General features: G+C 39.3%; 2 protein-coding genes and 2 non-coding genes across 7 annotated transcripts; all 4 read right to left on the bottom strand.

The window, feature by feature from the left end:
- Positions 1 to 121: 121 nt before the first annotated feature.
- On the bottom strand, positions 122 to 7,248 carry pabir2 (PABIR family member 2). Of its 4 annotated transcripts, none has more exons than XM_061048863.1 (10): positions 5,903 to 7,248; positions 5,711 to 5,789; positions 5,567 to 5,620; positions 5,215 to 5,258; positions 5,046 to 5,100; positions 4,637 to 4,738; positions 4,084 to 4,172; positions 3,437 to 3,501; positions 2,735 to 2,828; positions 122 to 1,794 (listed from the first exon to the last, which is right to left on the bottom strand). In XM_061048863.1, exons 1-10 carry the CDS (start codon positions 6,025 to 6,027, stop codon positions 1,656 to 1,658), a joined length of 846 nt encoding a protein of 281 aa, XP_060904846.1. In that variant the 5' UTR covers positions 6,028 to 7,248; the 3' UTR covers positions 122 to 1,655. The 4 variants fall into 4 exon arrangements, with proteins under 4 accessions (XP_060904846.1, XP_060904848.1, XP_060904847.1 ...); XM_061048865.1 differs by having other exon boundaries at positions 3,437 to 3,498; XM_061048864.1 differs by having other exon boundaries at positions 4,084 to 4,169.
- LOC132982613 (small nucleolar RNA U109) lies at positions 4,814 to 4,958 on the bottom strand. The gene has a single exon (XR_009674727.1). It is a non-coding gene; the product is annotated as a small nucleolar RNA U109 (small nucleolar RNA).
- On the bottom strand, positions 5,368 to 5,510 carry LOC132982614 (small nucleolar RNA U109). The gene has a single exon (XR_009674728.1). It is a non-coding gene; the product is annotated as a small nucleolar RNA U109 (small nucleolar RNA).
- Positions 7,249 to 7,384: 136 nt separating the features above from the next.
- On the bottom strand, positions 7,385 to 14,822 carry hprt1 (hypoxanthine phosphoribosyltransferase 1). The gene is made up of 9 exons (XM_061048868.1): positions 14,788 to 14,822; positions 12,969 to 13,075; positions 12,359 to 12,542; positions 10,337 to 10,402; positions 9,720 to 9,737; positions 9,547 to 9,629; positions 9,359 to 9,405; positions 8,445 to 8,521; positions 7,385 to 8,308 (listed from the first exon to the last, which is right to left on the bottom strand). The coding sequence occupies exons 1-9, from the start codon at positions 14,812 to 14,814 to the stop codon at positions 8,261 to 8,263; spliced, it is 657 nt and encodes a 218-aa protein (XP_060904851.1). The 5' UTR covers positions 14,815 to 14,822; the 3' UTR covers positions 7,385 to 8,260.
- Between the last annotated feature and the right edge of the window lie 315 nt (positions 14,823 to 15,137).

Raw genomic sequence — 15,137 nt, 5'->3', positions numbered from 1 at the left:
AGTAACAAAGGAGTCGAGGTTTATAAATGGCACATAATGTTAACATAAGCAAGTCTGAGTGAGTCTTGTGCTGCAGACAGAAAAAAAAAACCTTCCTGGAATATTCAGCTCCACAGACACATCAGAGAAATAATTTATTTAATCCTGATGTCTGCTACGATTGCAGTCAAACAAAGCATGGGCATGATGTGAGCCAGCTTAAAAGATGACAGCCTTTTGATCACAGACACAAAGTATAACATTTACTAGATTCATGCCCTGAACGCTTTATATGACCTAAAAGAAAACTTAAAAAATATCTTGTCAACAGCAGAACAAGTAGACCATTGCCCACTCTGATTTGTAGAAAGCAAAAGACAAAGTGAACTGCAAACACAGATTTAAACTAAAGGGCACACTTCCATAAAATGACTTACAATCTCTTTTGTACAGAACTCATTAAAGGCTACAGAACCATGAAGAAGTTTGTGCTGTGTCAGTTAAAGCACATGTAGGTGCAGAAATCACAGTACAGGCTAAACCTCCTGCATACTGTTATTTCTGGGCTGTATTACAAGAAAGTCAAGTTTTACTCGGCTTACACAGTGGCTGAAACATCACAGGGTTCATATCATGTGCAAGAAGTTCATACAAAATGAATCCACAGCAGAAACAGCAGTCCTTAACTCACGATGTGGTGGTGACATTTTGGTTTTTTTGCTAAACATTGCAGCAGTAAGTTGATTCGGTGTAACTGAAAACATCAATGTTTTTCTACTAGGGAATAAAATATCACCATCCATTTTTTATATATACTTTTTCTATAAATAAGAAAAAATTTTAATACTCTGTTTATCTACAAACATCCTGACAAGAACACAGGATACAGAGGAACCTGTAGTGTTGAAAGCCAAACAGTGAAGACCATTTTACTTCAGCCACAATTTACCACTAGGTGCATACTGGGTATAAAAGCCTAAAAAGAACCCACCACAGTTCCCCGCCCCCATCATAAAAATATGAATATGTGCTGAAATGACTTTCAATATAACAGAATAGAAACCTCCATAGATCTAAACCAGAAGTTTGTTCCTTTACAACAAACACCTTTGCTGTTGAAGACCTCTGCCCACATTCACCTCACAGCCAATAACAAACTTAAAACTATGTACCACATTTGACAAGTTTAATATTTACATAATTACAAACAAAGCAGGGAAACAATAAGTTAAATCTTTTCTTACAACATTTGCAGACTGCATACATACAGAGGCCTGTGGACAGAAGTTCATCAGCACAAATCAAAGAAAAGTACACATCCAGCTGTCTTTACATGTCCAGTGCTCAATGTCTCTCCAGTGACGGGAAACGGCAGCCTATCCACTTCAGAACACAAGTTCACTATGAAAGCCATGTGGTGCTCACAGCATCTTCAGGCCTGTGTGATTTCACCAGGCTCCCCTCTTGCACACTCAATCTCATCCATGGCTTCCATTTCCTGAACACAAACATATCTCACCTCTCCAAAATGTAGCCATACACATCAGATACAAACATGGAAAGCTCCACTTTAACCAAATCGAGGCGCTAATGGAGGGTCTGAGGAGGAAACATGTTCCCTGGAGAGAAGCTTCTGGGGGCGCCGTTCCTTTGTCGTTTCTTTAGTCGTCCCACGCTCACTTTGGGGACAGATCCTGGAGGGAAGCGAAGGGAGAGTTGCTGGACGAGGAAGGCGACACTCCCTCCATTTTGCCGGGTGAGTCTGTGGACGAGCCGACGCTGCTGAGGCTGCCATCCAGCAAATCTGGGGAGTGACTGAAAGAATAACATGTTGAGTTAAGACTATCAAAAAGTGATACTTTGGCAAACACAGAGTGTTACCCTTTACATTAAATACTCTGGGAGACAGAGAGCTCACCTACATCTCACATCTGATTCTATTGTCTGTGAGCTTAAAAAACATGTAAAAAACAGAAAAGTAATCATAGGATGGGGTTTAAATGTGTTAAAACTTGATCATTTCCTGGAGGCTGGTCCAAGCGAAGAGAAGTGGCTTAATAAAAATATCTATGACATTGTGAAAGTCCAGACTTCTGACATCCAAAATCATCCAAGGAGGGATTAAAAGTCAGTGATTTCTTTTTTTTTTTGAAGAAATAAAATCATGTATGCATGTAAAATATGACAACGTGATCAGCTCATTGTTGTCATTAATAATTAATCATAGGATATATAATAACAAACATGTACTCATCTGTTAGAAGAATCTCAGTGAGTAACATCAGTAAATCTAACCTCTGTTTACAAGTTTGACATTAAAAGGTAAACTCTAGGTCTAACAAGTCCTATTTTAGTTTAGAAGTGTTTTGTTTTTACTCTATAGTAGTACGAGGAGAATCATGCACTGGTGTTTCATCAGGCTTTGACTTCACACAGTAAACCGTCCTTGGGTCAGAAATATTTGAGCCTACATTCAATCCTGAAACTCACAAGCATTGAACTACAATTTAGCTTTCTTTATCGTCATTAAGCAGATATCTGCATACAAGCGCAGCTAACAGTCTTTGCTTACATGTCGTTTCTCAACACAAAAACTCCACCCCTGCTTCTTATGTTGCTAGTTGAACTGAAAACAAAAAGGCACAGTCTCACTCAGTGTCCTGCTGATCATAGGTACTCTTGTTAACTCTGGTCGTCTGGTTACTTTCACAGTACTGTGAATGTCTAAGCTTATTTTTACTGATCCACGTCTTACCAGGTGAGATCTGACAGGTTGGACACATCGGAGGACAGCATAGTGGTTGTACCCTGGAAGAGCCTCTTAGGTTGACTCTCAGTCTCCATCTCCCCTGCAGAGCGTAGAGACCCCAACAGTTAAGGCAGTTTTCTTACCAGAAACAGTTAGGTTTAAAGGGTTCTGTTGTTATCCAAATCTGAGAATAAATCATATAATATAAGGATCTCATTGTTTTACTCTTACAAATCGAACAGTCCCTAAAAGCTTGATTTGAGAATTGCCCATTGAATATCAATCAGTTAAACAGAAAACAAACTGAACGATCTGCACAGTCAAATCAATCAACTGAATTATATATACTTATTTTTATTCAAGCCTCAAAAGTCGATGCAGTTTCCCATTAACAATAAACCCAATCAACACATACCAGCTGAATGACCTCAGACATAGAGGTTTACGTTTTTAAGTGGTCTTTCAATATGAACTAAATAAAGCTAAATTCACTTTAACACAACTCTTACCTTTGGCATTAATAAACCCTGTTTACTGTTTGGCACCATCTGTCTCCACTTATTTTCTTAAAGGACTTAAAGTCTAAATATGACACGGATCACTTCTATCCATTTATAAAGTGTCTGTTAGGATTTTAACAGGTATTACATTTACTCTAAAAGCATCAAGTAAACTCCTTCAGACTTTCACTCGTGGCAGCACGCTCACCTTTGCGTTTCATGGGCCCTAGTATGCTGGCTCTGATGCAGTTGATCGGGCTTTGACTCCGTCTGCTAAAGAGAACAGAAGTCACACAAGATGTCAGACAATACATTTACAAACTCAGCCATACTCTGAGCTACATTTAGAAAGCTTTTCTCTTAGGATAAATATATGCTATTTATTGTTGTTGTAATTGTTGTTCTTGCTCTGATTGCCTCTATCCATCTTTTATTTCTGCATCTCCCTCCATCTTACTTTCCAAGCCCAGAGAGACATTCATTTTGTTTCTAGATCAAAGATGGCACATTGAAAAGAAAAAATCCTGCACACTACTCTTTCTAAAAATCACCAATTAATTAGGATGTTTCGTTCCTTCTGGACCTTTGTGAAGTGTGATCTCCAATAATATCTCCACCATGGCCTTTAGATTTTAAACATAAATTAATGAAGGCAAAATAAATCATGTTCTATGCCACTGAGGAGAAATGGAAATCAAAACAGAGTCAGCTGGTGCTAAAGTCTCACTGTGAACTGATTTCTATTACAAACAAGTATACTGATCAGGAGTAAAGTTAAAGTAACACCAGTAGATTATATTATGCATGTATTTAATAAGCTGCAGTAACTATGGCCATCTGAAAGCGGGTGCTTACCTGAAGCGGCGTGTTGGACTGGGAATGGGGCTGGGCGTTAGGCCATTGCTGCTCACCAGGATTTGTAGTGAAGGAGAGAAACACTGCTTCTTGTGAGAAAAAGAAACAAAAACAGAGAATGGTGATGTCATCAAAAACACATCAGCATCTACATCTGCTATGACGAATTTTCATTATTTAACTAGTGCCATATATTGTTTGTTACTTTATTAAATATTTAAGGTGTATACACCTTTAAAAGATTAAACAGAGATAAGGGAATGTAATAAAAACAAAAAAAGAATTTCTATGCTGAAAATTATTGATCTTGTGGCTTTTAAGATTGGAAAGTTGATCTATTAAGTTGCAGTAAACAAATGTACCACTTAAGTATTGTGTGTTCAATAGCTTCAGTGCGTCTTACAGACTGACACTAATACTTCATATTAATAAACCAGATTTGAAGTTATTAAGAAAATCAGGCTACAGAAAGGCTTGAACTGTTACCTTTATCTAGTAACTAGCAGTTTAATCCAGTTATGTATGTGTGTTAACATTCACAGGTCATATTTACCTTTTTTCCTATCCCTCTGGTTGGGGACGGGGCGGGCGACACCGGCACAAAGTCTACGCGCTTTGGAGAACATGATGCAGATTTCTCCTGATCATTGTCACTCTGAAAACACACAGTAAACAAAACATATTGATCACATCTCTACAGTACTGTGTACAGAGGTAGTAAAGTCATTCATCGTGTCGGAGTATTATACTACCACTCAGTCTGACCTTGAGAGACTGGTGGCCCTGTTAACTCCTCAAGTGTTACTTTAGCATGTTGTTTAACTTGTCATCTCCACAGAAATCAAGAGAGACAAACCCAGAGTACAAACATGCAGTTAGAAAGTACATCACAGCTGACTTTCAAGGATTCAGAGGAGAAGAATAAATATACAGCATGATGTATGTGGAGAGTGATGCTTTACCAGACTAAGGCTTTCTTCCCAGGATTGGCTCATCTGCATGGCTGTTTGAACTTCCCTGTGTGCACAAACACAAGTAAACGAGACATAAGACTTTTCTTTTTAGCATATAATGAACTATAAAGTTAAATCCCTTAAAAAGACAAACTACATCCGTAAAGACAGTGCTTACCTCTCATGAGCAGTTTCTCTGTTCATCACGTCTACACCCTCCTCCTGCAAGAGCACACAAGAGGAGTCATGGTTAGAAAGTCTTTGTACTGCACATCTCATTTCACTTATGGGATTGAACGACATCCTGAGATAACAGCACAGTATTCATTTCTTCTGTTGGAGTCCGATACTACCAAACGGTCAATTCTGAAAGATCGATGGCCCTGTGAACTCCAAAATGTGTTACTGTAGCATGTTTCTTTGGACACCATCACTCCCTATGGCTTGAGAGGGAGACAGTGGTCTGACATGCGTCTTTCAAAAAATACAAACCCAAACTAGTGGAAAACAAAAACAGGCCTTAATCTTACTTGTTTGATCTGATGGAGTCGGGTGCTGGGGACTCGTATGGGTGATGATGGGACCTGTAAAGAATGAAGTTTGTCAAAGAACATTTTATAAAGAATACAATTAGACGCTTGACAAAATAGTTAGTTTTTAATCAAATATTTTACCATGTTGGGTCTGTTGACCACTGTAGTGCTATTTCTCCGGCTTCGCAGGACCTCTCTCTGGAACACTTGGGAGTTATCACTTCAAAGACACATTTAAACTTTAAGTCAGGAGTCTTATAATGTATCAACTTCAATGAAACATGAAGCACTTCTATAAGTTAATGCATTCTGAAACTATGACATATGTATAACCTTAAGCCATTAATCATGGGTGCACTGTTGGATCTCCTCAGGTGTCCATCGCTTTGGATTACAGAAGATGGGATGTCCAGATCCAGCTCCATCTTCTCCTGTGGCAACACTCCTGGATGGTTCATCTTTACTAGCTTTACCTCCAAGTCATGAACTTTAAGTGGCTATAACCAGCTCAGTGATGTTACATGGTTTCTCTCCCAACTTTGCAAACTTTACATCATTAAAGAATATAATCTGCATCAGAGCTGAAACAAAGTGAGCTAACACAATAATCTGTTTAACTCCTGCTAACACAACATTTTAAATATAACTAATGTAACTGCTGTAGCTCTTCATTTCACATCTACTTGGCTGGCCCACATTGACCTGTGCTAACGTTTTCTTGTAACGCTATGACCAATGAGCAACTTTCTTAATGGATGGTTAGCATACCATGGCTACATATCACACAATGCCCGAAGCTACATGTTAGCTACATGTTAGCCAAACAAATCGACAGCTTACTTTGAGTGCTAAATAAATGTTCGCCTTCAGCCTAACGACGCTGTTATTAAGTGATTCTCATAACGCGACTACAGCATCTATCAAACAGTGTTACAGGCTAGATAAGCTAGTGTTGTTATACCCACAGCGCAGCTACCGGGCCTGTTCGGCTAACTAGCTAACTTAGCATCAGCGCCATGTCCACAGAGAGGCCGCTGTCCACTTCACTAAATCATCCTTCCCATAGCCTGGTAGATACTGAAGGTGAGCAGGAGTACACCAAGGCACTCCCGTTGTGAAAATGATACGCTGTAAACAATCAGTTTTCGTTTCTGCAAGCTAACCGACCAGGATGAACCTAATCCCAAAATGCTCACATGGGAGCTAGTTGCTAATAGAGACTACACGCCACGCCCCTTTTTAACGCTAGCAGAGCCGGCCAATCAAATTGCTTCATTGCCGGCGTGCTTGTTGGGCGAAATGTGGCGGACTGCTCTATCAAGTCAGCTGTAATGTGAGTTATTTAACTGTGCATAACGAAACATGTTGCTTCTGAAATCAGAGTTTTTGTTTGTCTATTATCTTTTATTCTTGACCTTTGCCCTTAGGGGGCCAAAAAACAGATAATTGAGCTCAATCAATTAAACCTTTCCATATCCCCAGATATTAGTCATCCATGTACTTTGGTCGGAATCATGAACATACAGGTAAACAACTTGAAGTTAAGTAACTTCATCAGGTCCTGAAGCTCATGTTCACTGAGACTCAACTAGTTTCCACTCAGCTCAGTTAATACCTACAGTAGACAGCTGGGACTTTATTTGTCCCTGGATTTGGCCTTAGACTGTACAAAAAGATGTTTAACATTTCTGAATTTATTATATTGATCACATCACTGAATTCCCTTGCAGTTTCACAGCTCATTGGTCAGATATTATTTCAATGCTCCAAGTATTCTTTGTTATATCATAATCAAAGCTTCGTCGTACAATCCACTCCAGTTGTGAACATTTAATGACCAGTATTGAAAAATTGCAGTCTACACTGGTTACAGTGAATGTGCCAACAAATTAAAGCATATATAATAATAATAATAATAATAATAATTTAAAAAAGCATGGTCAATTATGTCTGATAAAATAACAGGTTGATACAGTCTTTGTATTTCAAATATATGATTGAACAGGTTCAGTCTAACAATCAACCAAATGTTTACACATCTGTAAACTTTACGGTTTACAATCATCCAGCATTTTAAAAAATCCCTGTCTCATGTTATACTAAGTCTTAACATGCATGGATGCTTTGATAACACAGTATATCTCATCTTTCAGTATTAGCATGTTTTAAATTAGGGACAGTACCAAACATCTGTCTGACCTCTGTAATTATCATACCATATGAAAATCTCATCACACAGCAAAAGTAAAATAGAAAAGCATTTTGTTCAAAAATACATGCGTGCAGAATTCAGAAAATACAACATTTTCTTTACGAGTGCCCATCATAAAATTCCTTTTTCTACGTTCAAAGTCAAAGCAGAATCACATTTAAAATAGTTTCTGAATAGATCTTCAAAAGTGGTTTGAGCACAACTGTGATCTTATCATTAAAGCTGGCAGCATTGCTCTAAATTATTTACTCCATTGCAAAAAAACAATTATAAGTGAACGTGCACATAATCAGGTGACACTGGGCTTCATGTGACACAGACGGGTTCTATCTAAGGCAAACATGTTGAAGTGTTTGGGGGCTAAAACGGGCTCCATCAGGGACCCTACGCACCGGTTTTATAACACAAACATGAAGTGATACAAAATGGACCGCAAAAGGAAAAGATAATCATACAGTTAAATGGTTACAAATTGCTCTTCATGCCTTGTACTTCTCCTTCCCCGATTCACTTATGACGCAGATATGCTGAAAGAGAAAGAGGTTGTGAGTTTTGCACCAAATCTTTGATGTACATTACATTTGAGAGGTTTACACCGGACTTCACTTAAACAAGCTTGAAATAAAGCTACTTTTTGTTTCTTCATATATTTTTGATACTTACATTTAGATCTCTGAAGTACTCGTTGTAGTCTAGTGCGTATCCCACCACAAATTTGTCAGGGACCTCGAATCCTACAACTGAGAGAAATGAAGAAAAGATCAGTTTCTGTAGAAAACCAACAGAACTGAACTGACAGCCTGGAAAATATCATTCAAAGCACACTGTGTGCTTTCAATATTATGACACTCCAACTTAGAAACATTTCTAAAATTAAGCCGTCCCTGTCGACCAAAAACCTGGAAACAGTCCTTCATGCTTTTATTTCATCGAGGTTAGATTACTGTAACTCCCTCTTCTCCGTCTGCAGCAAAACATCTCTCTCCTCTCTACAGCTAGTACAAAACTCTCCCGTCAGGATTTGAACAGGCACCAAGAGAAGAGAGTACATCTCGCCTATCCTTGCACTGGCTGCCACTTAGTTTTAGAGCTGATTTTAAAACTTTAATAATCAATTTTAAAACCAGAACGATTTGACCCTGTCTATTTCTGACCTTCTAACTCCTCACATGCTGCTCTCCTGGTGGTTCCAAAGTCCAGATTAAAAAACAAAGGTGAACAACCTCCCAGAGGAGATTAGGACGGCCAAGACTATTTCCTTCATGTCTAGCCTTCCTGTGACCCTCTACTTTATTCCCCCTCTCCATCTGGTTTTATTGATTTATTATGTTTTGTTACTGTTTTACGCCTTACTGTTTATTCTATGTAATGTTTTATTGATGGTGATTTCTGTCCTTATTCATCATTCATCAATCACTAACACTTCATGATTCTGTTGTTTTATCCTGTAAAGCACTTCGTAAACCTTGTTTTGGAAAGGTGCTATATAAATAAAGTTTATTATTATTCCAGAGTTGTTGTAGGTACGAACTCTGCATTTCAAAAACTAACTTCTGAAAACACAAAGTTTCACTCACAGTCCGGTCGATAGCCAACACTTCTTGGTGTTCTCTTAACCAACAAACTGAGGACAGAAAAGAAGTTCATCAGCATTCATACACTCTGAATTTGAGTGAAAAATAAGTCGCTGTTATAAAACACTATAAAATGAGTCCACATGATCTAGTTTATAGTACTCACAGCAGCTATGAGGGTCTTACATTACCTTGCTACTTTAACCATTTTGGGATTGTACTGTTTGAGCAGCTGCAGTAATGTCTTCATGGTCTTCCCTGTGTCGATGATGTCCTGATGACGGAGCGTGAGAGAAGCTCATATTAGCAGATATCAAACGGAAAGCCGGGCTGCCTGACTATAGAAGAAAACACAAATACATACCTCCACGATCAAGACGTTCTGAAAAGAAAAAGGAGACATGACTGAACAACAGTGAACTGGTCACATTTTTATCTTTCATGTGTTTAAACTCAAATGAAATGCAACAGGAATGTAATGCTCAGCTTTCTCCTGACTGTGGCCTTATTACACACTGCATGCTGACCAATGACCACATCCTTCTAATGTTTTCATCAGAAGCTAATGAAGTCATATTGTGAGAGGTAGGAAGTGAAAAATGAAGGTATTTCTAACAAAGATAAATGGAGTTATTAGCAGGTAACAGAGAAACACATTTGTGTTTTTCCCAGTCACATGAACATTCAGTCACAGACAATAGGCCGTAATCGTTATCTGTACGCACTTCTACTAAATAGGATCAGAGTTTTGAGGGTCCTTGTAAAGTGTGTCTTGTCATATCTTATCTCTCATCTTACAACTTGTTTCTAACATTATTCAGTGAATACCTTAAGTCAGTTTATGTTGAACATAGTGGCATCACAACATCATTAGATATAGAACACACTGCAGTTTGTTAAATCAAGTTAAATAAATGTCATCATTATAACCACAGGAGCAACAGAAAGTGTTTCAGTAATAATCATTCCACACTTTTTTACCTTCCCGGTTAATGTAGAGAGGTCATCTCCACCGATGACTTTGATTTCTCCTGTCGACTGGTCGTTCTGTGAGGACAAAATAATTTGTTGTAAACGTCACATTTGAGATTATATTGGTAGAGTATCAAGGACCAAAACGCCTAAACAGGGGGGATGATTTATGCAAAGAATATATAGCAGTTTATGTCGATGTTTGTTTTTATGTGCATCGAAGAGTCCACATCCAGTAAACAAGTCATGTTTACATTTAGTGCATCCCTGTCCCCCTGTTGTCACATGTAATATGAATTTGTGCCAGAAAAACTGAATAACGAGAACTTTGGTTAAATGGACTTGTTTAATGCTTCTGTAGTATTTGGACAACTCAAAGCACTTAAACACTACATGTCACATTCCTCCATTCACGTCACATTCACACACCGATGGCAAAGGGCTGCTGCTTAAAGTTCAAAACTGCCCATCAGTTCTATTCCAGTCACACACCGCTGGCGATGCAATATGTCTTACCCATGGACACTTTGACATGTCACTGCCGGATTTTTATGCTGAACTCGGTTGGAACAGTTCGTTTGATGTTGAAAAAAAAAGTTCCAATGAGCATCGGAAACACTGAAGAGACTTAAAAGAATAAATCATGGGGTGCCAGAAAGCCGCGCTGCATGTCATCCTCCACTCTCTCCTCCTAATGTTTCCTGTCTCTCTTTGGCTGTCCTATCTAATAAAAGGCAGAAACCTGGGCCCCTATTTTATCATCAGCACATAGAGAATGGTCTAAAAGCTGTCTTACGAATTAAATTTACAAGAAAAAAAACTATTTTTCAAACACGCATCGGTGTGTAATCAGTGTTGATAAATCCCACGTTGTTACCCAGCAGGCTTATGCACGTTCATTACAATGTTCCACCGTTAGATTCTGTATGTAAGCATGGTCAGAGCTGTGTTTATAATAAAGATACATTTTTCTCTTTGCTTGTGAATGCAGTCATTATGCACACATCTTGATAAATGAGGGCCCTGGACTACAACTAAATGGACTCGACTTGAGCTTGTAAATGGCTTTCCTAGTCTTCTGACCACTCAGAGCGATTTTACACCACTGGTCATACCTACCCATTCACACACTGATGGTAGAGGCTGCTATTAAAAGTGTCCACCAGTATTAGCCAACATCATTCACACGCCACCCATGAAGCAGCGGGAACAACTTGGGGTTAAGTTTCTTACCCAAGGACACGTCAACACACTCAATTACAAGACAATCGAGATGAAACGATTACTGTGCAGCATGCCGTGGTGCGCTTGTTTTGTCCATAGGTTTTGTCGTGTGTGGTAAATGAGGCGTGCCCTCCTTCCCTTTACAACACAGCGTGTGCTCTGCCTCTCCCGCCAGCAACAGCTCTCGCTTTAATTAAAGGGCGGAGCAGACGGAGCCAAGGCACGTAGTATCGGACTGAGTGGCTGCTACTTTTTTTTTTTAAGGTTTAGAAAAGGTTTTGGGAGGTGGTGTGTTTTTGACTGGGGCTCCATGTTTCTAAGTGTTTGTAGTTATATTTTGATCACAAGTATACATAATCCCTACCTCAAAAAGATAGTTTATTTATTTTTATATATTTGTAATTTTTTCATTTATTTATGTTTTTCTGAGTTTTCAGATCGTATAAATTCAATTAAACCGTGTGATGCGGGTGTTGTGAAATCAACATGTAAGCATGTTCGGGATCTCAGTATCAAAACTAAATGTGATTAGGATTTCTGGCCATGAACGAGCAGCCCTAACACACACACAATTCTGATTATTGTGTCACTTCAGCTTTTCTAGCAGCCCCCCCCCCTCTCTCAGTGCAGCTGCTGAGGAGTAAGGTATGTTGGAGACAGTAAGTGTTTGTGTCCATGACAATGCCAGTAACAGTGTTTTCAAACCAGCAACTGCTTTTTTCTAACGACTGCTAAATACAGCAATGTGAGTACTACTAAAATGACTGAAAATGTCTATTCTTAAAAAAAAGATACGAGTTAGATTACACAGTAGCTCTTGAGACGGATGAAGTCCACTGTCATTGGGATAGAGCGGTCACTGTTCCTGTTCAGGGCCTTGATGTAGTCCAGCAGGTCTGCAAAGAACTTGTAACCCCCTTTAAGCACACAGAGGGCCACAATGTGGTGCCCCCCCATTTCCTTCATGATCTCTCTGGCCAGTCGTTCTGTCCTGAGATCGGGAGAGAGAAAGAGACAGAGGGTGATCAGCTCATTTTTCTGCTACAGTCAGCAGTAGTTCCCATTTCCTTTCTGTTTGTTCAGCGGGCACAGCGTTTGTTTCTAAAGCACACAAATAAAACGACAACAGGGATAACCAGCTAAAAGAAACAAAGGTTATCTTTATTAATTAAAAAGTCCCAAATCTGTTGAGAAGATTTAAAAAGCAGAAAGAAAACACACAACAGACATTTGAAAAATGCTTCAAAAATTTGAAAACTTTAATCATTAACATAATTTATGATGGATCATCAAGTAACTACAGGATCTTGGACACCCAGAGAGTGTTTGCTCAGACTTACTCATCATCCCAACTACCTTTTATATGACCCTGACTTTCATAACATTCATTTAACAAACCTCCCCCCAAGCAACCCACCTGTCTAAGATGAGTCCATGTGGGATGTAGACTCTCTCCAAGTCAGTGGCATAATGCTTTGGTATGCAGAAAAGGTCCAGGTCATACCCCTGCTCCTCATCACTGATCTGTAGTAAAACATGATACTGAGGGGTTAAAAAAATCAGAGATATTACCCAACATGGACATGGAGCCATCACCTGAAAGAGGGGTCAGTAGGGCAAAGGCAAGGCGTTATTCTGCCTCAATCAAAAACTCTGAGGGTAAGGTCTACTTCTGTACACTTCAGCAGAAAACAGGCAGTTAGCCGTCAGTGGAGACATCACTTTATGGCAGCAAAGGGATCTTTCCATGTTAGTCATCATAAGTATCTTTCTGTTCAAAAGTAAGGTATTACAAAGAAAGGTATATCAACTGGGATGACTTTTCAGAAATGGTTGTTTCTTATTTTTTTGTGAAATCAAATTTCCTGCTGGTACAAGAACCCAGACAACATAACTGGTATCATGTGATGGGGGGGGGGGGGGGGGGGGGGGGTCTGCATGATCCGAAGCACAATCAGAGCTGTTATCAGCATGCAGACATTGGTTCCTCCCAAGTCAACAAAATCATGCCACTTTATTGAACACTAAATCAAAAAAGTGTCATGTAACTACAATAAAGCATTGCCCCTCTTTGCCTTTAAAATTGAAAACATGTCATTCTGTTTGGGCTTCCCCCACTTTCCACTCCAAACGATGACTGACACCGAGCAGATGCCCTCATGAGTCATGGTAATGCAAGGGAGCATTTTCCACTGTTATCCACAGCATTGGTGCCTTTTACAAAGCTGCATGGGGGGGAAAAAAATGAGCCAGGGTCAAATGCTGGGCAACCTTGAATGTTTGTGAAAACAAAGTAAATGTTTGGCACACTGCAATGTGCAGCCCATTTTATTTGAAAAGTCACTGTTTTGAATGCCATTTAAGCAAAATGTGCATTTAGCTTAATTAGAGTCAGCATTCTCGCAAGCCAGCAGTTTGTTAAAACATATTAATAAAACAGAAACTTTAAAGTTCCTTGTTGAACAGAACATTGGTCTTTTATTATTTAGCAATACCATTTCAACCTAGCTATAATGTGGAATCTTGTGTTGTAAATTAAATTGTAATAATAACACAAATACACATTCATAACATAACACATACAAAGAGCAACATATTTCTACAACATTTTTATGGAATTGTTTGTCCTGTTGTAAAGCCTCTTAAACAGCACTGACTGAGGGTCCCATTGGACAAAGAGACGACAAGACACAGTTGTGATGTCACATCCTCAGATGTAACGTTAGTGTTTGCCTGCAGCCTGATGGATAAGTGATTACTTGACATTTTTTAAGCCAAGCTGTAAGACAGAGTACAGCACACACGCCCCCCTCGTTTGCAGCTTGTTGTTTCCAGAATGAGAGAGTAAATACACAATAATGGCCTAACAATAGAGAAAACATGTAACCTGCCTTCATTCACAGTAGCCCACATATAATAAAAAATAAAACCATATAATCATGGCTATGATGTGTCAATCATTAAGCGCTCATTACGTCACGTACACGTGCCTATCACAGTCTCTGCAGCCTCAGGCCACGTTACAGAACAAATACACTGCACACATATACATATATATATATATAATACACCTGGGTCAAAACAGGAAACACAGACCACTAGCTCCCAAATATGAGTTATTTTTAAAGAAATGCAGTAATACTCGCGTAATTTGTTGCGTGGTATTGCAGTGGGCATGAATAAATAACCTACGACCACCTTCTCAGATTTAACTCCGGTTGTTAGGGTAGACTTACCACAACACAGGGGCTGGAAGTCGCCATGTCCGGGTCAGTCTCTGCCTTTTTTTGGTTTTATGAAGTCTACAGTGGTCTTCAGAAACAGTAGACAGAGGTTTTTGCTCAGGTGGTTCCGCGGACTCTTCACCCTTGTGACAGTACACACATGGGAGGAGAGGTTAGCTTCGTTGCTACTGAAGTCTGTTTCCGGGATGCATTGTAAGTTCCGCCGTGACGTCAGAGCGCAGCGGGCAAATCAATGATCAGGAACATACTAAGTTCCGCCCTACATTGAAGGTGACGAGCCATCTGCAGTGCAAACCTAATAAGAAGTAGATACAGGTTTTTGTTTTTATTCACAGTTCTCA

This window comes from Labrus mixtus, chromosome 10 (assembly GCF_963584025.1).
Source record: "Labrus mixtus chromosome 10, fLabMix1.1, whole genome shotgun sequence".
NCBI classification, from domain to species: Eukaryota; Metazoa; Chordata; class Actinopteri; order Labriformes; family Labridae; genus Labrus; species Labrus mixtus.
The sequence above is the reverse complement of the archived record's forward strand: the minus strand, read 5'-3'. Positions and strand labels throughout refer to the sequence as shown.